General features: G+C 39.4%; 2 protein-coding genes across 5 annotated transcripts; one reads left to right on the top strand and one right to left on the bottom strand.

The window, feature by feature from the left end:
• Positions 1-1,563: 1,563 nt before the first annotated feature.
• Positions 1,564-17,271, top strand: slc25a15b (solute carrier family 25 member 15b). Of its 3 annotated transcripts, none has more exons than XM_054730581.2 (7): positions 1,564-1,668; positions 12,749-12,835; positions 13,213-13,471; positions 13,561-13,698; positions 15,898-16,073; positions 16,247-16,405; positions 16,486-17,271. In XM_054730581.2, the coding sequence occupies exons 2-7, from the start codon at positions 12,775-12,777 to the stop codon at positions 16,605-16,607; spliced, it is 915 nt and encodes a 304-aa protein (XP_054586556.1). In that variant the 5' UTR covers positions 1,564-1,668; positions 12,749-12,774; the 3' UTR covers positions 16,608-17,271. The 3 variants fall into 3 exon arrangements, with proteins under 3 accessions (XP_054586556.1, XP_015816399.1, XP_015816400.1); XM_015960913.3 differs by lacking the exon at positions 1,564-1,668 and adding an exon at positions 11,900-12,122; XM_015960914.2 differs by lacking the exon at positions 1,564-1,668 and adding an exon at positions 12,508-12,526.
• A 1,690-nt stretch (positions 17,272-18,961) lies between these two features.
• On the bottom strand, positions 18,962-22,408 carry LOC107386492 (transmembrane 4 L6 family member 5). Of its 2 annotated transcripts, XM_015960917.3 has the most exons (6): positions 22,274-22,408; positions 20,960-21,283; positions 20,666-20,731; positions 19,486-19,619; positions 19,207-19,404; positions 18,962-19,105 (listed from the first exon to the last, which is right to left on the bottom strand). In XM_015960917.3, the coding sequence occupies exons 1-5, from the start codon at positions 22,391-22,393 to the stop codon at positions 19,209-19,211; spliced, it is 840 nt and encodes a 279-aa protein (XP_015816403.3). In that variant the 5' UTR covers positions 22,394-22,408; the 3' UTR covers positions 18,962-19,105; positions 19,207-19,208. The 2 variants fall into 2 exon arrangements, with proteins under 2 accessions (XP_015816403.3, XP_015816402.3); XM_015960916.3 differs by having other exon boundaries at positions 18,962-19,404.
• Between the last annotated feature and the right edge of the window lie 254 nt (positions 22,409-22,662).

Here is a 22,662-nt window from a genome sequence, read left to right as displayed (position 1 = left end):
GCACTTCTGGAAGCTTACTTTCTACGGACTTAGTTTCAAGAGGGTTTCTGGTGACACCTGTGTTCCCAAGGTCTTTCAAGTCTTGGAGTGCTTTCTCTACAGTTTGAATTAATTCCACAATTTTCCTTGGCTGATGACCTTTGACTGCTGGCAATCTTTGCAATTCTTCCACTATTTCAGTGGCAATGGATGCTTCATTTCCAAACCGGTTCGCTACGATACAAAAGATGTCTTCTGCAGTATTGTACATGGTGAGACGAAGTTCTCTTATAACCTTGTCCTCAATGCTGTTCAATAATTGGACCTTTTTCACCTCTTTGGACCCAGTTGGTTCTCCTTGTTGCTGTAGAACTTCCCAATCCTTTTTCCACCTATGGAAATCACATTTGTTTCCAGAAAATTTGGGAAGAGATGGTTTGAATTTTATAACTGGGACAAGATAATTGCATTTGTCAGACTTTGTTTCTCAGTATGATCTTTTGTTCTTGTTTGGATGAAATCTGCTTTTCTTGAAACCAGTCTAGGGATGAGGAGTTCAAGCTTTTGGAGATGACGCTGCAGGTCCTTCTGCTCTTCAGGAGGAATCCATCTTTTCCGTCTCCTATGAACCTCCCTTGCTGTCCTCATCAAACCTTTCAGGTGATTGAGGGTGAACTCATATGCTTCCTGCTTTGTATCAGGCTGTACATCAGCTGCATGCTTGCACTCTGTCTGTGCTGCTTGCAAAGCTGTAGACACCAATGATTCCAAAGTTTTCCCAAAGAGTACTCTGGATCAGACTTTTAACTTCATTCAGTTTCTTCTCACATTCATTTGTAGTCTTTTCCAAATCATCTTGCTGCTGTTGTGTTAATGACACTTCTTTATCTGTGACCAACTCCAACTCTAGAAGGAGAGCAACTTCTAGATCTTCATTTGCTGCCATGACCTTCTCAGCCTCTGATGCGAGTTTGTCAAAACTATCTTTTGATGGTTCCTACTCTGGTAAAAATTCAAGCTTGACTTGACAACGCTTGAAACACGCGGATTCTTCCTGATGTAAGAGGTGAGTCTCCGCTTTGTTTTGGTTGTTTTGGTGTCGATATCAACCTAGCGCGCAACATTCAGTGACTCGTAAAAAAATAGTAAAAACATTGAGAAACGCTGGCAGGGAAGGCCTTTAGCGATCAGGAAATGGCTGGCAGTGAATGAGTTAAGTTACGGGGCACGTGCCCCCCAACCCCCTCACCACATAAAGGCTGGCCGCCCCTGGTGCCACCCCTATACTGAGACAGTACAACATCTATGACATATAAAAAATGAAAACATAAAATCTGAAACATATAAACAATAAAATATCTAATGCAAGATGACATGCTCACAGTGAAGCTCAAATGTCTGATTGTAAGTGAATGCAGCACAGCTGCAATCAGCGGTCTCCATCTGCAGGAGTTAAGCTCTTGATGAGAAAAGAGAAATAATAACTTATTACAACGTCCGGTTGCTGTTGACTCATCGAAGTTCTGGCTAAACTATTTTTTTTTTTGTTTTGTTTCATGGCCCAAGAGGACGTTATTGATGTAAATGCGGAGAAAACTTTGGTTAAGTTGCAGGATAGATGGTTTTCTCGTTTGTCTGCTCCTGGCCACAGGCATAAGGAGATAGAAGCCCCAGTGTCCCACAGGACAGGTAAGTGGAAAGGTTTTTAATGCAGTCAGGAGATCCACCAGCTAGAGATGTTGTTATTAAATCCAAGTCCAGCCCACAGATTCCTGCTGGTATTTATTTATTTTCATTTTAATCTTTCATTTCAGGCATTTGGCATTCACTATCTAGGTGACAAACCTCCTCCAGAATAAATAAACATTTTAAATAATGAACATTAGTATTGAATGCCTGAAAAGGAGTGGGAAGAAGAAGACTTGTTTAATCCCACCCATTTACACACTTATTTCCTGTATGCTTCACTGCTATTTTCATAATGTATCGTTTACATGTGCCACCCTTGTTCAAATTTGCCCCCCAAATAAAATTCTAGACACACCCCATCACACCAATAACATGTTGAATTAAAACGATGAGGAAATGACTTTCAATAAGTCATCTGGTTTTGTTTGAGTCTCTATCAACAGAGGGGTGAACCACAGTTCTACTTAAGTAAAGGAAGAAAATATTCCATCAGACCCCTGTAACCGTGGATCTTGAAAGGTAATAATGCATGAAGCAAATTAAAGAGCTGAGAACACAGAATTCCCTGCAGCTGCATCAAGAACAGAACATTCTGAGATGTCTCTGGTTTCAACTGCATTAAAGGCATGCAGTGCTGAATATTTCAAAGGTACTACTGAAAACGTGTGTGTGAAGAAAAACACCAAAACGACCATTATTTACTTTTTAGTCTCAGTGTAAACTGATATATTTAAAAGACTGCAAGTAGCATAAATAACGACTGTCAAGGCTTTCTTATTGCGTTAAAAACACAGCTTTACATGAAAACCCTTTTCCTGTATGCTTAGAAGTTAATAGCTATGTGTTAATAATGCCTGTCTTGAATGGTAGCGCCCTCATTAGAAGACAACAGCGGGGGGCGCTGCACAATCCCTCGCGGAGATTACGTTTTATTCCAAGAGCATCTGGCTGCAGACATCAGCTGGCGTCTTTGCCGTGACAGGAAATGACGTATCCGGAAAAACAAGTGTCATTACCTTCGCCGGAACTCATTGCCTTTGCCGGAAGTAGTTTTTTTTTCGGGTCATTACCTTTGCCGGAAGTAGTTTTTTTTCTTGAATACGCTTTATTGACAAAGCACAAAAGTAGTTTGGATTTGTCAAAACCATACCGTGTCGCTTTTCTCTTCGATTTGTACACATTTAAGAGAAAAATTACACGGTGGGTCATTACCTTAACCAGAAGTCATTACTTTCACTGGAAGTAGTTTTAAAAAAAACAAAACTTACCGGAAAAAGCTTTTTATTTCGGATTTTTTTTTTCTCTTCAGATCTGGACTGGCAAACTTAAGTAACGTTGTTACCTGCGTTGCATGAAAATTGATTAAATCCCTTTGTTCTTCAGACAGGGAATTTTTATGACAGTAGCACATACATACATACATACATATACATATATATATACACACACACACACACACACACATATATGTATATATACACACACACAATAAAAGGCTGTAAAGTGAATTAAAAAAACATATGGATAAAATGAGAACACGTTAAACTAAGACTTTTCAAAATGTGCAAACACAATAGTACTGGCTAAATATTCAGTTTTATTGTTAAGCCCAAGATGAACTTTTGACCTACACCAGTTGCTAAAGTACAGGACTCCCAGAAGCAGTGAAAAACATTTCAGCAACACTCCTCTCTCACCAGCAACAAAAAGTTACTAAATATCCATAACACTGTCCTATTGTGTATCACAGCAGCTCATTGCAACAGAATTTAACTACTACAGCTGATAACTATTTAGCTAGTTGGTATTTATTTTGAGTGAAAGACAATAAAACCAAAGAAACACTTAATTTCACAACCATTTTATTTTGGGTACAAATGAATTTGCTGAAGCATGGCTTTCTCAGCTGCATATCGATTCATCCCCTCCCATTTTTCCAACACTTTTATTGTTACCTGAAAAACATGCAGGATTACTTCATCGTCGTCGTCTTCCTCCGCTTATCCGGGTCTGGGTCGCGGGGGCAGCATCCCAACTAGGGAGCTCCAGACCGTCCTCTCCCCGGCCACCTCCACCAGCTCCTCCGGCAGGACCCCAAGGCGTTCCCGGACCAGATTGGAGATGTAACCTCTCCAACGTGTCCTGGGTCGACCCGGGGGCCTCCTGCTGGTAGGACATGCCCGAAACACCTCCCCGGGGAGGCGTCCAGGAGGCATCCTGACCAGATGCCCAAACCACCTCAACTAACTCCTTTCGATCCGGAGGAGCAGCGGTTCTACTCCGAGTCCCTCCCGGATGTCCGAGCTCCTCACCCTATCTCTAAGGCTGAGCCCGGCCACCCTACGGAGGAAACTCATTTCAGCCGCTTGTATCCGCAATCTCGTTCTTTCGGTCGTTACCCAAAGCTCATGACCATAGGTGAGGATTGGGACGTAGATTGACCGGTAAATCGAGAGCCTGGCTTTCTGACTCAGCTCCCTCTTCACCACGACAGATCGGCTCAGCGTCCGCATCACTGCAGACGCTGAACCATCCGCCTGTCGATCTCCCGATCCCTCCTACCCTCACTCGTGAACAAGACCCCGAGATACTTAAACTCCTCCACTTGAGGTAGGACCTCTCCCCCGACCCGGAGTTGGCAAGCCACCCTTTTCCGGTCGAGAACCATGGTCTCAGATTTGGAGGTGCTGATCCTCATCCCAGCCGCTTCACACTCGGCCGCGACCCTACCCAGCAAGAGCTGAAGGTCAGAGCTGGGTGAAGCTAGGAGGACCACATCATCCGCAAAAAGCAGAGACGAGATTCTCCTGCCACCAAACTCTGTTAAGGATTACTTCATACACTGTCAAATGTTTTCGAAAAGTAACTTTTATACCAATCACTGCTGAAGACTGCTTTGTACCTCTGGAACAAGGACATCAAACACCAAGTCCAGAAACTGGAACTCTCTTCTTTATTAGTTTATCTATTCCTGAGCATGAACCAATCCGCTCCGTCAGCTCATCAACCTATAAAACACGTTAACATAAAAATGAACAAAACGTTCCTCTCAGCATTAGACAACGGACCCAGGTGGCCCACTGACCATGCATCCACATAAATAAATGTGATGCAGCTTATTGTAAGTCAGTATACATTTACCTGTGCATCAGCAAAGTGGAACATCAGTGGCTTTAGTCTTTGCTTTAATTTAAGCGAGACACCTGGATTGTGCCACAGATACATGAGGCCAGACTTCACTCCACCGCTGCAGAGATCCTTATACACAGTCTGAGTAGAGACAAGAGTTAAAAATAAGCAACATTACCACAGATAACAAGAGATTGCATTATCCTATGTCCAATTTTAGAGTCTTAATTTATTATAATTAAACATTACCTTGACTTCACCATCTGAAATCACTGCCTGGGTTCCATTTTTCAAAGCCTCGATTGTCCTGTAATTAAGATAAAAATACATCTTATTGGCAAATGAAGAATACAAGCACATGTAAGGAGTTTTGTCAGTGTCACTTGAAGAAGTCCGATATTCATTTTAGATCTATATTTAAGGCCTGTAACTCCTGAATGATTTGCAGCTACATGTGCTTAAATCCGGTAATATTAATATAAACCAAACCCGATCAAAGCAGTCAGTCAAAAATATCTATTTTTTATAAGGATAGGATTATTCTGAAACACAATCAGAAGGAGGGCGGCATTAATTAGAGAAGCGGCTACTATTTCAAAGTTATTGTACCTGTTGCAGGACACCTGATTTGTGCAACCACAGTAGAATGACCCAGCACACCACACACAATAACTGAAAAATATTTAGAGATATTGAAAGCTAAGCTTGTCCAGAAAATACATTTTATTTCTGGGTGCACAGGACCAGTTCCAGTGTGGGCCAGATGCTGAAAAATAAATTCATAAATCTGTCTTTTTGAAGTTTCACAAATCAGAGGAAGGTTTCACAAATCACAAACTATGTTTTATGCATTCCTACGAGCCCAGAATAATCTAAAACAGGTTTGAAGAGTGTATGTGTTGTAGGTTTTGAGCTAGAGCAGAATAAAAATGGTCAGAGTAGAGAAAAATTGGGTGTATTAGCCCTTTAGCCATTTCCCGAATCGGAAGCTAACTTTAGCCTCGTATGAAAACTAGTGATTGAAACCACTTACAAATCTCTGAAAATCTACGCTTTTTAATTAAAAAAGGGTATTAATAACGTTTCAGTCAAGTCAGTATTAGAAATCGTGGTCTTTATATCATATCTAAATTATATATAAAGTTAAAATGATTACTTTAACTGTTTTAACAAACAGGGAGACCAGAAAAATCAAATAGCTAAGTTAAAGCTAAGCTACAATTGCTGATAGCTTTATTGATGTAGCTTTTGTGTTAGCTTGTGAACTCCCTGCATTCATTTTAAGACTGCGTGTTAATATTGATACAATTAGCTATGAAACACGGTGCCTTTGCAATAATTCTCTGGTAAAGCTTTAAACGCTACAGTGCCTACATTTAAGAACTAAGAACGGTTGCAACAATTAGTTAATTTCATCCTTATCTTTCTTTCTTTATCTATCATCCTTATCCTTACCTTTCCTCAATTGAAATCCGCCGAGTATGGTTGAAACAAAAACAACGTAGCGGCCGCCAAAAAAAGACCAACTTCCTGCCGAGGTCTTTTTTTTTTTTTTTTTTTTTTTTTTTTTTTTTTTTTTTTTTTTATTTAGTAAATTTACAAACAAACATGGCACCTTGACAATGTTAAGTTCAAAACTTAAATTCAAAAGGAGCAGTTAATATAACATTTGTAAGTATCCAGTAAAACAGAACAACAAGAGACAAAAGAACATGAAGAACAAGTACAGCTTTCAATGAGGGTACAGCATATATCATACAGAATTATGAAATCACTTTGGAAGTTCAGCTAACATGTTATATAGATTTTCACTATATTTGTTGAGTTGTTTCAGGGATTTTAAATATAATTGAAATTCTATTAAAAAAACATTGAAGACAGGGGATGATTGCAAAATTCGTTGTTTATGGATAAAAAATTTGGCTAAACAGAGGATGATATTATAGCAGAGTTCTTTATCTTTATTATTGAATATAATCCCAAATATTATCATATCTTTAGTGATGTGAACTGGGAGTGGTATTTTAGTTCTGATCCACATCTCTAGCTTTTTCCAGAACAATTGTGTTTTCTGACATTCATAAAATATATGATCTATAGTTTCTATGTGATTTTCGCAAAAAGAGCAGTTGTTGCTATCAATATTAAAACGAGCTCTTAACAACTCTTTTGAAGGATAGATTGCATTCATTATTTTAAAGTGGGTTTCTTTAGCTTTCGGTGGTATAGGTAATTTTAGGTAGATAGTTCTTATTTTCTCAACAGATATTTTATCAAATTTGTAAATTATGTTATTTTTGTTTGTTTTTCCAGGAAAAAGAGATTCATTTAAGGCTGATCTTATTGTAAGATTGTTGCATTTTCTGTCAGTTAACAGAAGACCTTTAATAGATAAGATAGGAAGGATTGGAATAGAACATTGATGTTTTAGATATTCTTGGGCTTGGATGATAAACTGTTTTGGAAGTGCATTATGTAACCTGTTAAAGTCAAGCTCAGAAGCCTTAAAATTGTATCTTCTGCAGAAATTGTCATAATTCAAGAGCTGACCATCTACATCCATTAAGTGTATAATAGACCATATATTGTTATCTAACCAATCTTTATAGAATAATGATTTGTTTCGGTGCAATATAAATTGATTGTTCCAAATGATTATAGAGTGTGGTGAGTAGTTATGTACATATATCATTTTCCAATACAATAAAATTTGTTTATGGAACTCTGAAAGTTTAATGGGGAGTTTGTTTATATTGTAGTCAGTTAGGAGAAGAATTTTTAAGCCACCAATTTTGTTAAAGATGTAATTGGGGATACTATACCAAAAGACGTCTGGGTGATTTAACCAAAATTTTAACCAGTTAATCTTTAGGGTGCCATTAAGACATTCAAAGTCAATGGCCTTTAAACCTCCATCTTTTATTTCTTTAGTCATATGAGCCTTTTTAAGGTAGTGTGGTTTGTTTCTCCAAATAAAGTTAAAGTTTGTTTGATTTATTTTTTTAATTAGGTCGTTTGGTAAGGCAAGGTTACAGGTTGGGTAAACTAATCTTGATAGACTTTCCATTTTGGTGAGATAGATACGACCTAGAATAGAAAGGTCACGTTGGAGCCACAGGTTAAGTTTAGAATTTCCTTCTTTAAGTTTATTTTCAAAGTTTAAGACTGAATTAAGTTTAGGGTTTTTGTTAATGGTCACTCCTAGATATTTAACCTCAGATTTTATAGGGATATTATGTATTTCTTTTAACACTGTGTCGTGAATTGCTAGAAGTTCACATTTTTTTAGATTTAGGTTCAGACCTGAGGCCTCAGAGAAGAGTTGAATCTTTTGGATGGCTATAGAAATTTGTTTAGAATCCTTTAAAAAAAGCGTGGTGTCATCTGCAAGTTGACTTATAATTAGATCAGTGCCTAGAACATTTAATTTTGCAATGTTATCACAGTTTTTTAAGTACAATGCCAACATTTCGGTAACCAGAATGAATAGATATGGTGAGATTGGGCAACCTTGTGGGATTCCAACATTAATATTAAATCTAGGGGTGGTGTTTTTTGGTAGGATGACACAGCTGTTTATGTTGTCATATAGGCCTTTAATTAAGTTGATAAAGTTGGTACCAAAACCCAGGCGTTCTAAGACTGAGAAGATGAACTGATGTTCTACAGAGTCGAAGGCTTTGTAAAAGTCTAAGAAAAGTATGAATCCATTGTCAGTAATCAGATCTTTGTATTCAATTAAGTCCATTACCAATCTAATGTTATTATGGATCGATCTGCCTTTTAGAAAACCGGATTGTGATTCACTGACAATATCTGAAATTCCTGACTGGAGGCGTAAGGTAAATATGTAAGTAAGCAATTTATAGTCCGAATTTCTAAGTGTGATGGGTCGTCTGTTTTCAATATTTCTTGGGTCTTTGCCTGGTTTGGGGATAGATATGATGATGCCTTGTCTCATCGTGGGTGGAAGAGTAGAATTATTAAAGATTTCCGAAAAAACTTCAAAGAGTAAAGGTTTTATGTCCTCCCAGAAGTGACGGTAGAAGTTACCTGTAAGGCCGTCTGGGCCAGGTGCTTTATTAATCGCTAATCTTTTGACTGCCTTATCTAGTTCGCTCATTGTAATTTCCTTTTCACAGGTATTTTGGAAGGAGTCATCTATTTTAGGGATGAAGGAATCAATATGGTTTAGAAAAGCATTAGAATTAGGGGCTGAAAATTTAGAAGTATATAAATTTTGGTAAAAGTTGAAAATTTCTTGTCCTATTAATTTTTCATCCGTGGATTCAACATTATTTATTAGTAAAGAGTTTATAGAATTTCTTTGTTGTCTTCTTTTTTCTAGGTTACAGAAATAAGCAGTGTTTTTCTCACCTTCCTCAATCCATTTGGCTCTCGATCTAATGAAGGCTCCTTTAGTTTTTTGTATGTACATGTTATCCAACTTTATTTGAAGGGTTAGGACATTTTGCTTGTCTATCTCAGATGGATTAGGTTTATTGCAATATAAGTTTAATTTTTGTATAATGTCTAATTCTAAAACCTGAAGTTCGTTTTTAAGTTGCTTACTAAATGAAATGGAAAGTTGTCTGATTTTGTACTTTAAAAATTCCCATTTAGTGGTTGGACTGTTTAAATCTTTTGAGTTTACAATATCTGTAATAAGTGACTTTATTTTTTTACAGTAATGGTCATTTTGGAGAAGGCAAGAGTTAAATTTCCAATATTTGTTTATCCTATAAGTGTTGTTTTTCGGCTTAATTTTAAGTGATATAAGGTAATGGTCCGTTAGTGGGGCAGCAGATATATCAGAGATGAAGTCATATAATAAAAGTAAGTCATTAGTAATAAGCCAATGGTCGATCCTTGATTTATTAGTTGAATTAAACCATGAGAATTTCTGAGTGACTGGGTTAAGGTGTCTCCATATATCCATAAAATTATGTTCAAAACAGAAGTTGGTAAATAATGGATTTGGGTAGCTTATCTCATATTTAGATGGCCATCTATCCAGAAATTCATCCTGAACAAGGTTGAAATCTCCTCCAATAAGGACATTATTGGTGGAATGTTTGGCTTTTATATGGTCTAACCGTAAACCTATTTCTTCCAGCAATATTTTATTTTGAGTTAAGGTATTATATCCATATATATTTACTAGAATAAAAATAGAATTTTCTATGTTTATGGTAAGAATTAACCAACGGCCAACAATATCATTCTCAATAGAAGTAATTTTACCTCGAAAGTTTTTCAACAAGATGGCAACCCCAGCTGACCTTGAAGAGCCATGAGAAAAAAAGGCTTCATCTCCCCATTGCTTAGTCCAAAAGTTGCTGTCTTCATGTGTAGAATGAGTTTCTTGTAAAAAGGTAAACACAGCATTTTTCCCTTTGCAGAATAAGAAAAGGCTTTTCCTTTTAGTGATATCTCTCAACCCTCTTGCATTGATAGAGATTAACGAAAGTTCGCTGTTTATAATAACCATATAATGAACAAAAAAGAACAATATAGGATGAGCTAACCTAAAGCAATAAGAGAACCTAGGTAGCAATCCCCAAAAACTATAATCTGAGTGAACAACATTTATAACATTTGCGGATCTGTATCCTCATACAACTACAACTACATACATATGTAAATAATCATAAGTGGTCTCATTTTCACTTACACATGTTTATGTTAAACTGGCTAGGGTGTAACCCGCTGTCCATTGATGAAGGCATATGGACCTTTAAAGGTGGTTTTCAGCCCTGCTTTTCTCGCTTGTTCCACCCTGGGCCATACCGCAAGACGTGCTTCACGGTCCTCCTTGGTGAGGTCCTCGGCGAATCGGATGTTGAGCTCTCTGCATGTGGGATGTTGTTTAGTGGATCTCCAAAGTTCATCTCTGTAGAAACGGCTGGTGAATTGTATGATGACTTGTCTTGGGTGATCAGGGTTTTTGGGGCCGATACGGTGAACAGAATCCAGAATGAAGTTAACCCTCTCCTTCCAGCTGGGTTGGATCTTTTTAATGATGTCCGATACACTTTGTCTTGTGTCCTCCTCTTTGTCCTCTTTTAACCCTTTGAGCCGTAGGTTCCATTTTCTTTGGTATCGGTCAAGGTTTGAAGCTTTGTTTTCCAAGTTGTCAACTTTTTTGGTTAACACTTCATTTGTGGTTTTCAGCTGAGTTATTTGCTTTTCCATCTGCTTATTTTTCTCTTTACAGTCTTGAATTTCAGCGCTGTTAAATTCAACCGCTTTGGCAATGTTAGAGATGGAGAGTGTATTTTGTTTGAGGTCAGCGCCAAAGCTTTCCATCATTTTTTGTAGACCTTCAATGGCGGCTAGTAGCGCACTGTTGGATACATTAGAGTCGGTTTCTTCTTCTCCTTTTTGTTTTTTGTGTGATGTTGTGGCTTTGCAGGGTGATGAAAGTGGGTTTTTATTACCTCTTGAGTTGGTGTCCATATTTTCCGAACCAAGGTAGTCGTGAGTTAGCAGGGCTTTGTGAGCTTTGCTGTTAGCTTTAGCCATTTCTTCGTGTTTCACGTATGGCCTCATCCACTCTTGTTTAGCTAATACCAGTACTAGTTGTAGAGGGTAGTTTTATATTCCCGATGAGATTTTTCATTAAACATTAAGTAATAATAGTTCTTAAATTAGACCATTCTTTGAGGTTGCTACCGGAGCTCCTTACAGAACGTCTGCTCCTTCCGCCATCTTGCCTCCCTCTCTCCCTGCCGAGGTCTTTCGCTCGTCGATTTTACGGTAAAAGTAATGACACGCCATCTTGCTCTCGACACGCCAGCTGATGTCTGCAGCCAGGTCCTACTCTTTTATTTTGAAATTTAAAAAAAACGTGAACCGGAAGTTTTATTGGCCAGTTCATGGCGTCATATTAGAGATGTTAAAAGTTTAGAGTATCACTCTGTATTTTTTAACTAACAGTAACCGCCTGTTACAGGTAAAATAAGGAGACGTCGATAAATCATTATAACTGTGTTCTGCAACAGTTTCTACTAATACTGAAGAATCATGCAAGTGTTGCTTTATTATCATTAGCATAATTATGGAGCGCAATCTAAACGCAATTTGGTACCGGGAACTTTGATCAGAGTGAGAGCTCTTCGCAGAAAACCTCTGGATTGTCTTCCTCTGTTTGACATCGTTGATGGTCAAACCATTCATTTACCACAATCGGCGAGGACAGGGACAGACATTGGACATAATGAGATAGCATAAGAAGAGCCGAGTGTGTTTTTCGGATGGTGGAAGCTAGCATGCCGTGGGCTGTAGATGCGTCACCGTTGGTTTCATAGTGGGTCTCGTGCGAGGTTTGTACAAAAAGGACTCTTTAGCTAGCTCTGGTGAAAACAGTAACTTTCTTTATTGTTTGCCAGTCTTTATGAGTTTATTATAGTAAAGTTAGTCTCTCAAATGGAAAAATAATATTTTTAACACTTAGCAATAAATAAATAAATTAAAAAACAGAATTGATCAAATCTCTGCTTTTTTATTGGCTTTTATAAACGTGTCATGAAAATGATAGCACCGTGTCGCCCCCTGGTGGTGCAACAAACGGGTGTATCCCATCGACATATCCATATATCTAATGCTACTCACGTTTCCACCTCAGGTCAAGGGTCACTCTGGCTCTAAAAGTAGAAATACTCTGAATACTCTAATAGTTGAGTCAAGCTGGAAGAAAACAGTCTTGTGAAATACTCCCATGAGTTTTGTGAGTTTTTCCTCTGTTTTTTAAAGGTTTGTGTCAGGTAAAAACATGTAAATGTTTTGAATTATATTTAAGGGCTTTGATTTTCCTTAAAGTCATGTACAGATGGCAGCAGCTGTTGTGTTTTCAACGTTTGTTGTCCAACTGTTGATTCAGCTCTATATGATAATCTGTTTAGTCAGGACAGAATAACAAAAATTTATAAGAGACTTTTTTTTTTATCAGGTTGTTGAGAGGAGAAATCCACTTTTATGACCATGGCTCCCCATCCAGTGGTCCAGGCCATCATTGATCTTACAGCTGGTGCCATAGGTAATTACGTGTCTCTTGTCTCCTAATGTCTACAAACAATATATTTCAAAAAAAATATCCTTTGCTTGTCTATTGTAGGAGTTGGTCAACTGAGTTGTTGTTTTTGGCACCAACAATAGAAGTTATTATCAGCTGCTTGTCCGACACAGTTGGTCATTATGATGACGCTTCTTTTTTTCCGGCTCGTTTCAAGTGATTGTTTATTTTGCAACCGTCTGCAGAGCCCCCTGATCTTTATCTCTCCTTTCAGCTCATGTCATTAGCTTTCCTGCAGGTTTCAGAACCTGAAAGCTCGTTGTGTGCCATGCATAATTCTTCTGTCAATAATTTTGGTGGTATTTTTTTGTTTTTGTTTTGTTTTCTGTTGATGCCGTCAGGGGGAGCTGCATGCGTCTTCAGCGGACAGCCCCTGGACACAGCAAAGGTGAAGATGCAGACCTTTCCCAGGCTGTACCGAGGTTTCATCCACTGCATCGTGTCCACCTACAACCAAGTGGGAGTACGTGGTCTCTACCAGGGCACCACACCAGCACTGATGGCCAACATAGCAGAGAACTCAGTGCTCTTTATGAGCTACGGATTCTGTCAGCAGGTCATCCGCTTTGCAGCTGGGCTGCACCAAGAGGCTGTGCTGAGGTTTGTCACCGAGCCCCTCCTCCCTATCCAAATACAAGCATGTGTCCAGTTTGTGATTGTGTGTCTTCTTATGCATCCCTCTGTATCAGTGACATGCAGAAAGCTTGTGCTGGCTCTGTAGCATCTATCTTCTCATCTCTGGTGCTCTGCCCCACCGAGCTGGTTAAGTGTCGACTACAGGCCATGTATGAGATGGAGGCGTCAGGTAGGATCGCAAAGAGCCATAAGTAAGTGAAGCTTGGATTGCTGCGTGTTTATTTATCAGTAATGTTCCTAAAGATGTATGTCCACATAGTGCCTAAACCTGAAAGGACAGCAACAAGATGTTGGTGTAGTGTGTCTAGTTGTCCAGGTTTTATGACCAATAGGGGTGTAACGGTACGCTAAATTCGTATTCAGTGTTTTGAAGTTAGATCAATTTTCTGTATATTATTATTATATTTATTTATTTCATCTAAAGCGGCTCCTATAGTGAGCAGAACCAGGTGTCATCACAGGCTGCTGATCTAGCATGATGTCTTTAGTTATTTCACAGGGTATTTGTGCAGCTATGAGTGTCACTCTCATACACACCAGTGTTGATGCTCCATGTTTTTATTTCTGCAGCGAGCCTTAAAAACTCACCTCACACCGCCCAGAGCTTCTTCTTTAAACTCGTATTAAATAACGAGCTTCCTCCGCGCCGTATTTTTGTTGTAGGATGAAAACTTTGCATCAATTGTCCCAGAGGGAAAATTCAGCAGACATGTTTGTTTACATGGGCTGCGCAGTGGCACAGTGGTTAGAGCTGTTGCCTTCCCAGCCTGGGATCTTTCTGCATGGAGTTTGCATGTTCTCCCTGTGCATGCGTGGGTTCTCTCCGGGTACTCCGGCTTCCTCCCACAGTCCAGAAACATGACTGTTAGGTTAATTGGTCTGTCTAAATTGTCCTTAGGTGTGAGTGTGTGTGTGTGTGCATGATTGTTTGTCCTGTGGGTCTCTGTTGCCCTGTGATGGACTGGCTCTCTGTCCAAGGTGTACCCCACCTGATTGCCCATTGTCTGCTGGAGATAGGCACCAGCCCCCCGTGACCCTACGTGGACAAGCGGGTTCAGAAAATGGATGGATGGATGTTTGTTTACATCTTTGCCACTGCATGCGTGCAGTGTGAGAGAAGGGAGGGAGGGGCGAAGCGACACTCCGTTCAGCGTCTCTACAGGTGCCACAGTAGCAGCGACAGCCAGGATTGATCCGCTCTGACAGGCGTTGATCAGAATTTGCACATCACATCTTTTAAACGAAGATCGGGCACGTGCAGCCTTCATGCGTCACTCAATACGGCGTCCGTGCGGAAACTCGTCTAGGAACTTTTATCTGCTGCACTTAAATCACGCAAATAAAAACTTGTTATTTAATGGAAAAAATAAACCGAAACGGTTCGCAAGTGGACCGGACCGAACAGGCTGAACCAAAACGGTTCAACACCCCTCCGTGAACCATTACACCCCTACTGACTAATTTATAATAGTAATTAGAAAGTAGATAATTATTACTGTGTGTATTCCTACAGAACTTTATTCAAATGCAATAATAATAATAACAATAGTATTATTATTATTGTTGCTGTTATTAGTGTTATTATTATAGTAATAATAATAATAATAATTTGTTCTGTTTTGTTTTCAATAACCAATACAGATATTAAAAACAAACCAGTAACAGTAAAAAAATGTTAAAAGGTCTTTATTAACAAACTTGTTAATATTCAGAAACACAAAAACAATATGATGAGAATTTAATGATCTAAAAATTAATTAGTGAAAAATTAGGCTGTGTGTAAAATATGTTCATGAATTGGTTCTAAATATTCCAAACTTTAAATAATAAAACAAAAAACGTGCAGAGTTTTGTGGTCATTTGGAGAATAAAGAAAGCAGGACTGGAAGCCTTTAGGCCTCTAGGTGGCGCTACAAGACAAACAATTTATTAAAATAGTAAATCGAGGCAGCATCTTTGGTCAGTGGTTATCTGCACACAACTAATGGTGAAAACTCAGAATAAAACGCTTGTACTTAATGTTAATGTGACGTTTTTAGTGTGATACAAGATTTAAAGTGTTGAAAGGATGGAGGATTATTTTTTAGTAGTGATATTATTTGTGGAAGTAGGAGAGCGGTTTATTTTTTTGTGTATAAGGCTATTTTGTACTCTTTGTTATTTATCTTGTCTTAGTTAAAGGGGGTAGGTCATATAAGATTTTTTCTTCTTCCTCCCCCTATTTCACTTGAATGCTTATATTCTAATTTGAAGTTTGTATATTTAAACTTTGAGTGAAATAAATTATTGAATTGAAAAATTGAATTTAAATTGAAACGTTAATATAATTTATAAAATAGAGCCTGATCTGTGAAGACAGCAGTAACAGTGTCTGACTGCTGTGTCTGAAGCTCCGTGTGGTCCGTGGTCAAATCCATAATGAGGAACGAGGGGTTGCAGGGGTTCTTCCAGGGTCTGACCACAACCATCGCCAGAGAGGTGCCAGGGTACTTCTGCTTCTTCGGGGCCTACGAGCTCAGCCGGACGGCGTTTGCAGACTACATGAAATGTGGCAAAGACGACATAGGTACTGGAGAAGGTTGGGCCTGCTCCGTCAGAGAGCCGGAACCAACATCTGTATCTACACTCCACACAGACGCACACTGAAGACTCATTCTGGATGAATGTTTAGATCTTAGAAATGATAAATAGCCTGAGAGAAGGACTTCCTCAGTGACCTTCTCCTGTTTGTCCTTGAAGGTGTGGCTCCGATCGTGTTCAGTGGTGGTTTCGGGGGGGCGTGCCTTTGGCTTGTGGTCTATCCCATGGACTGTGTCAAATCCAGGATTCAGGTCATGTCGATGACGGGCAAACAGGCAGGATTCTTTAAAACCTTCATGACCATCGCTCGTACTGAAGGTAAGAAAGAGCAGGAGGTAAACAAAAATTCTGTTTTAGTTCTAAGTAATCTGGAGGTTTGAATCGTGTCCTGTTCTTAGGTGTGAGGGCGCTGTACTCTGGCCTCACCCCCACCATGGTGCGCACCTTCCCGGCTAACGGGGCTCTGTTTCTGGGCTACGAGGCCAGCAGGAAGCTCATGATGAAGCAGTTTGACAGCTGAACGGGTTCACGGGAAATGCGAGTGTTTTGAGCCGCGATGGTCTGAATTGAACACTCCAACTGCAACACTTCTCTTTAAGAGTACAATCATATATTTATAAATATATTGCGTTTACGTCATTTTAACGTAACTACGTTTTTAAAACTGATTATTGATTATTTCATAAATGTTCTACCTGCATACAGGTTTAAGTCAGCCTCTGTTTAAAGAGCTGTCGACACTCCCAACAAGTTTTACCTCAGCGAGGTCGTGTCTGCACTTCCAGTGTTACATCAGTGACGCCTAACTAATCATTTGCTGCTAGAAATCAACACATTTCAGGGTTACATGTCATTGAATCCCAAATAAACACTCAAATTTTTGTTATAGTGTGAAAATGCAGCTAAACTATTTTATTCTCCTAGTTTTTCCTTTTAAATCATAACATTTCCATTGTTGCTTTTTGTCTCGTAAACAAATACCTGATGAAATCTCAACTGCCTAGTTCTGTGCCATTTTCACCCTGTGCTTCTTACAATGGTTTCTTATGCATTTATTATTATTGTGTTTTTGTTTGAAGACAAGGATTTCAATTTGTAGTTTTTATTTTTAACAAGTGTTTGTAAAAAAAATGTTAGTTCATTGTCATGTAAGCTTAAAATAAAGACCAGTCAAGATTTTAAAATGTATTTTTTCTTTATTTAATGTACAACAATCACTTTGACTTTATAATGATCAAAAAAAGAAAAGACAAATTTTGTAAATTATGAAAAATGCATATTTTTTGCACCTTGAAATGCTAAAGAAATAAATGAAAAGTAAACGATTGAGATTTTCTATCCCAAACTTTTTCACTTTCTGCCCATGAGTCACTTTAAATTTACATTTTAGAAAAGTAACAAAACTAACTTGTTTTGTCATGTTTTAAATTAGCTGCCTTAAGATATTTCACCAGTCAGGCTTAAAGAGCAAAAAGTGACGCAGAGCCTTTTAGAGGACGGAGGAGGTAAAACATAAAAATAATAATAATAATAATGTGCTTCACATCCGTGTGTTTCTAGGAAAACACTACAATATTTAACAGCTGTTTGGACAACCTCATAAAACAAAAATTAATTGTGGGTGGACAGCTGAGCTAAGAGCTGGTCAGAGAGTTTCTGGTGACCTAGCAACGCTAAAGAGTTTAAGCTATTGTTCTCAAATGTTTCCGCTTGAGCAACTTCTCATTGGACAGCTCTCTGAAACCCTCTGCTGACCAGAAACTGCACTTAACTGTTGTGGTTCAGGTAGCAACACATAGAGATGAATACGTAGATGCGCCATTGGGAGCTGGAGAGCATCGCTGCCATATTGGATGGGTTCCTCACTCTCCAAACCCAACTGAACTCCGAGTGAGCAACAGTTTTTTGTGCAGTCTACAGTTGCAACAACCAGCACACTAGTGCAAACAGATCACGTGGGATTACTATTGACTTTTCTAGCCTACCTGTTGGGATTTTATATTTTAACCTATTTAATTGTACTTGTATTTTAACTCATGCCATGCCACATGTCTGGTTTTGTGAAAAAGCATAAAATGTTTTTTGTTGGGTAAAAACCTTCCTCAGTAGAAATAAATGCACTGGGGGCAAATAAAGACCCATCAAAGATGGCGGCTGGCCATTATGGCGGCTCCAAAAGGCAGCGTCAGTCCACATTGCATCTACGTATATGACGCCTGTAGTGGGAGGTCTCTACCTGGTTTACGGCAACAGCTGTTTACTGTGCCAGTAGCTCATAAAAAGGCTAGCGGTTAGCTATTTCAGTTTGCTGACTGTCAATAAAAAGCACATGAAAAATAATGATTTTGCTTATTTAATTGGTGTCCTAGTGAAGCGTGCAATTAAAAGTAAGGGTAGTGTCTGGAGGCGAAGCAAAATTCTAAACCGAATTGAACATCGCTATGGCCTACACTTGTTTTAGGGAGCTGAAGGAGGCTACGAAATCATGGACTGATGGTGACCTGGCTTTGTTGCTACTAGACACGTAAGATATATATATATGTGTGGCCTTTTACTATGTGGCTTATTTAGTATCAGTTGACTTGTGTTAGCATTAGCTTGTTGTTAGGACTAGCTACAGCAAGCTGCAGCAGGGTTGTTTCCGACAGTTGTAATTCCGTTTTCAACCAGTAGGAGGAAAACTTATTAAAGCAACACTAAATGAGCTTAAATAGTTTAAAAACTCTTTAGTGTTGCTTTAAGATTTGAAATGCTATGAAACATTTGTTTCTGGCCTCATTAAGTTGTTAGCTAGTTTAATCAGAATTAATCTCACATGAGAGATAATAAATTACCACAACATTCCTTCAGAAACTCACTGTAGAAGATCTGAACTACTTTAACATCAGTTTAATGTATTTTTTGCAGCAAAGCACAGAATTTTCTGAGAATTTGGGACTTTGATGTAATAAATGAAGATAAATAAACACACTGCCCAAATGTCATGTTTTCAGTTTTCCTGGACAGTCCTCACAGTGCCTTTAAAAATGTAAAAATGACAAAAACATGATGATTTCTGGTTATTCACTTAATACATATGGGAACAGGTGGAATTAAACACCAGTTTCTTTAAAAATCACCTTCATATTACATCCTTCTTGATGCAGGTTCCACACAGGCAGCCGAAGAGCCCGTTGATCATCTGAGCAGCACAGAGGATCGCCTGCAGGCTGCTGGTTGCCAGCAGGGTGCTGAACAACCCGATGTGAAACGGGAGGATGTCTTTGGGCGCCGTACACATCCACCACTTTGACTTGTCTGTCAGATAACCCGTGTCACTGTGAGAAACAGACGGTTCAGTGAGGGGCACAAGTCTTTGAACCCAAAAGGTCTTATCTGAGTCATTTCCCGCGTGTCACCTGTCTTTGAAAGGTGTCGTCCAAACAAGCAGGACCTGACACAGGGGCCCATTCTGCAGACCGAGAACAGCAACAGCAAAGCTGTACAGAGCTCCAGCCACACCCAGAGCAGCGAAGGCAATGGAGAGGAACATCTGAAAGGTTGAAACATTAACCAGAAACATCTCTGAGGCAGATAAGGATCAAAACAGAGCTGAGTTCAGGAAGAAACAAGGTTAAAAAAACAGGTCCTGTCACGAATATTTATGTTCATCACAGTTTCCACCCAACATAAAGCCAGTTTCTGTTTTCAGAGGAGTACACACCAAGTTTAGATTTGTCCTCAAAGAAGAAATCTCTCAAAAATATGACGGATGTTATTGCAAAAGGGTTCAAATGAAGGCAACTGGACTTGTTTGGTTTCTTGAAGACGTGTCACTTCTCAACCGAGGAGCTTTGTCAATTCTGACTGGAATATGGGAGAGTCAAGCTTATAAGCTGTAGCTTTCTATTGTTGCTTAACAAGCAGAAACTACATATGAATAGCCCTCCTCCCTACCTCATGATGAGACGTTCAGGTCATTAACCTCTATTGTTTGGGAATTGTTGTATTGATTAGATGCAGGAGGATGTGGCCTGCACTGAAACTGGGAATTAGGGTCAGAGCTGCATTATAGGACCCTGGTCCTCACAACGCCCGTGTTTCCCTGCTGCCACACACCTGATTAAATCATGTAAATCATGTTTGCTGAAGCAGATGCATGAAAAACATGCAGGTCTTTCTCGTTTGACATAAATAGCTTCCTTTACTCTTCTCATAAACCATCTATCTTCTCTGTCCAGAATCTGTACTTCGTCATCTTCATAAGTGTGAGAAGCGAAACAAAGAAGGCCAGTTGCCTTCATTTGAAGCCCTTTGGATCACCATGACCTGGATGAGTGAGAACCTTCACCAGCAGACAGATATCTGGTTGAATCAATAGTAAAGATAATTACTTTTTAAGACCCATTTTAATGTGTTTTCTAGCTGTTCATGAGCCACAAACATACATACAGTTTAACGTTTTAGATCCTTTTTGCTTTACGTCTGCTCACCTGCTGCAGTCTCACTTCCCCTTACTGCTTTCATGTTTACTTCCTTTTCTGTTAAATTTACATGGAGCCGAACGTTAAATATGTCTGTTCAGGACGTCTGACTCACCCCACAGCGGTTCCCACAGCAGCCCTGTTTCCCCGTCAGATGAATGTGAAGAGCAGGAATCAGCACCTGCAGCAGGACACTTGTTTAGTTTGTGTCCTAAAGTCTCACTTATTATTCCACTCTTGTAGGACTTATTAAGATATCAAGTTCTGGAAACATTACAGAAAATAGTTCTGCACAAAACACTTCTTAAAACAGAAGTTGCACCTGTCTTTGAAAACTACTTAAAAAAATTAGCCGTTGTGCTTAAAACATTCCCCAGCCACTTTTCTGAAAGATAAGATCATAACTCACCATCACTCCCCCTCCGATGAGACCCCCCATGTATTTCACCTCCTCTGTGATGTGTCCATCTTTGGCGTACTGGACGTCTCCAGCAGGAAAGAACAGCACGATGTTACAGATGATAGAAATGAGCGCCAGTGGGTACAGACTCACAGCGATGCACTGGGAGCATTTTCCAGTGCACATGTTGACCGACGGCTCTGAGATGTTTGAGCTCAGAAGGTTTCTGTTCTCTGAGGAGAAGAAAGGCTCTGCTTCACTCTCTGCTCTGACTGACCGGGACCTGCAAGGCGGAGGTGGATGTGGCTTAGCTGGAGGGAGTGGAACATCATCCTGATAACAAGAACAAACAGACTCGTGGATGGGATGCAGAAGTGACTCATCCCTGCTGTAACGATGGTACACGAGGGTCGTTTAGCTCAGTTAGAGTTGGATTTACACTTTTTGACATTTTTGTACTGGTTAAGAATGTGTCTGCAGTCAGAGAACAACACCTGCAGTTTCTGGTCACATCGATTTACACTTTTTACACACAACTTCTCTAAGTGTTCCTTTATTTTTCTCTAACCAGTTAGAACTTGACTGTCTTTTGTTGCAGCAACATTCTTCAAATGTCCTCTCGCTGACGCTCCTCGGGGGATGTTGACATTGTGAGCAGAAGCTCTGAGAAGCTTAACTTTACACACAATGAGGTGGGGAAGAATGTGTCAGACATCTGCCAAACCCTGACAGCAGTTTTAACCCGTTAGCTCATCTGGTGAGAAATTAAATGGATTTGTTAATGTATGAAAGGAAAGAGGGAAAGAAGGAGTTCTGCTTTCCTAAACATGCCGGGTCTCTTAGCAACGGCTGGGCACGGCAGCTTTACTCACTACTGATAAGACGGCTTGTGCATGTTTAACAGGTAGGGATGTGTTTTTGTCCAAAGCAGATCAAAGGCTTTGTTTAACGGTGATATCTGGCAACAGAAGACATGTTCGGTTTTTCTTCCTCTGCCAGTTTGATGATAAATGATTAAAGGTCCGTGGTGGTTACATGGAGGAAATGTGTTCGTTTACTTTTGTTTTGAGCTATCCGTGCAGAAACACAGTTCTAGGTTCATTTAAGGAATATGTAAATAATGACAGTTCATTTAAGGAACATATAAATAATGACATTTAAGCTAGACCGACACAGAGATGCTAATAGTGTCAAAGTGACTTGACTGAACATAACTAATGTGTTTTCATGAAAAATAATCATAAGAATTTAAATACAGCAAAAGAAGAAAGGAAATGAGTTTTCTCTAAGTATTAGCAAAAGCTTTTATCCAAAGTGACTCACAGAGGTGAGGCAGCAGCTGTCTGTGGATGACTTGGAACGAACTGGCAGCCCACTGACTATCTTATCTCTTGAGCCACCACCTCCAGGCGGATGGCCAGCTCTACCCAATTTTATTCCCATAGGATAGTGGCTGGATAGTGATTCATGACTTTCTCATTTCTTATCATCCCATCCAGCTCGGCCTGAATGTTGCTATGTCTGATGATGGTGAGGAACGTTTGAAGCTCCGCATTGGACCAAAAGCTATTACTTGCAGGCATTTTCGCACAAGGAGTACTGCCAAACACAAACACTCGAACTCTGGGATTGTCGCGGGTAGTTACGTAATCTCTCCCCCAATCAGAGGACTCTAGACCTTTTACGCTGTGGCTCCGCCCAGACCAAAAATC

Source organism: Nothobranchius furzeri, chromosome 10 (genome assembly GCF_043380555.1).
Source record: "Nothobranchius furzeri strain GRZ-AD chromosome 10, NfurGRZ-RIMD1, whole genome shotgun sequence".
NCBI classification, from domain to species: Eukaryota; Metazoa; Chordata; class Actinopteri; order Cyprinodontiformes; family Nothobranchiidae; genus Nothobranchius; species Nothobranchius furzeri.
Note: the sequence above shows the minus strand (reverse complement) of the source record. Positions and strands in the feature narration are given on the sequence as shown.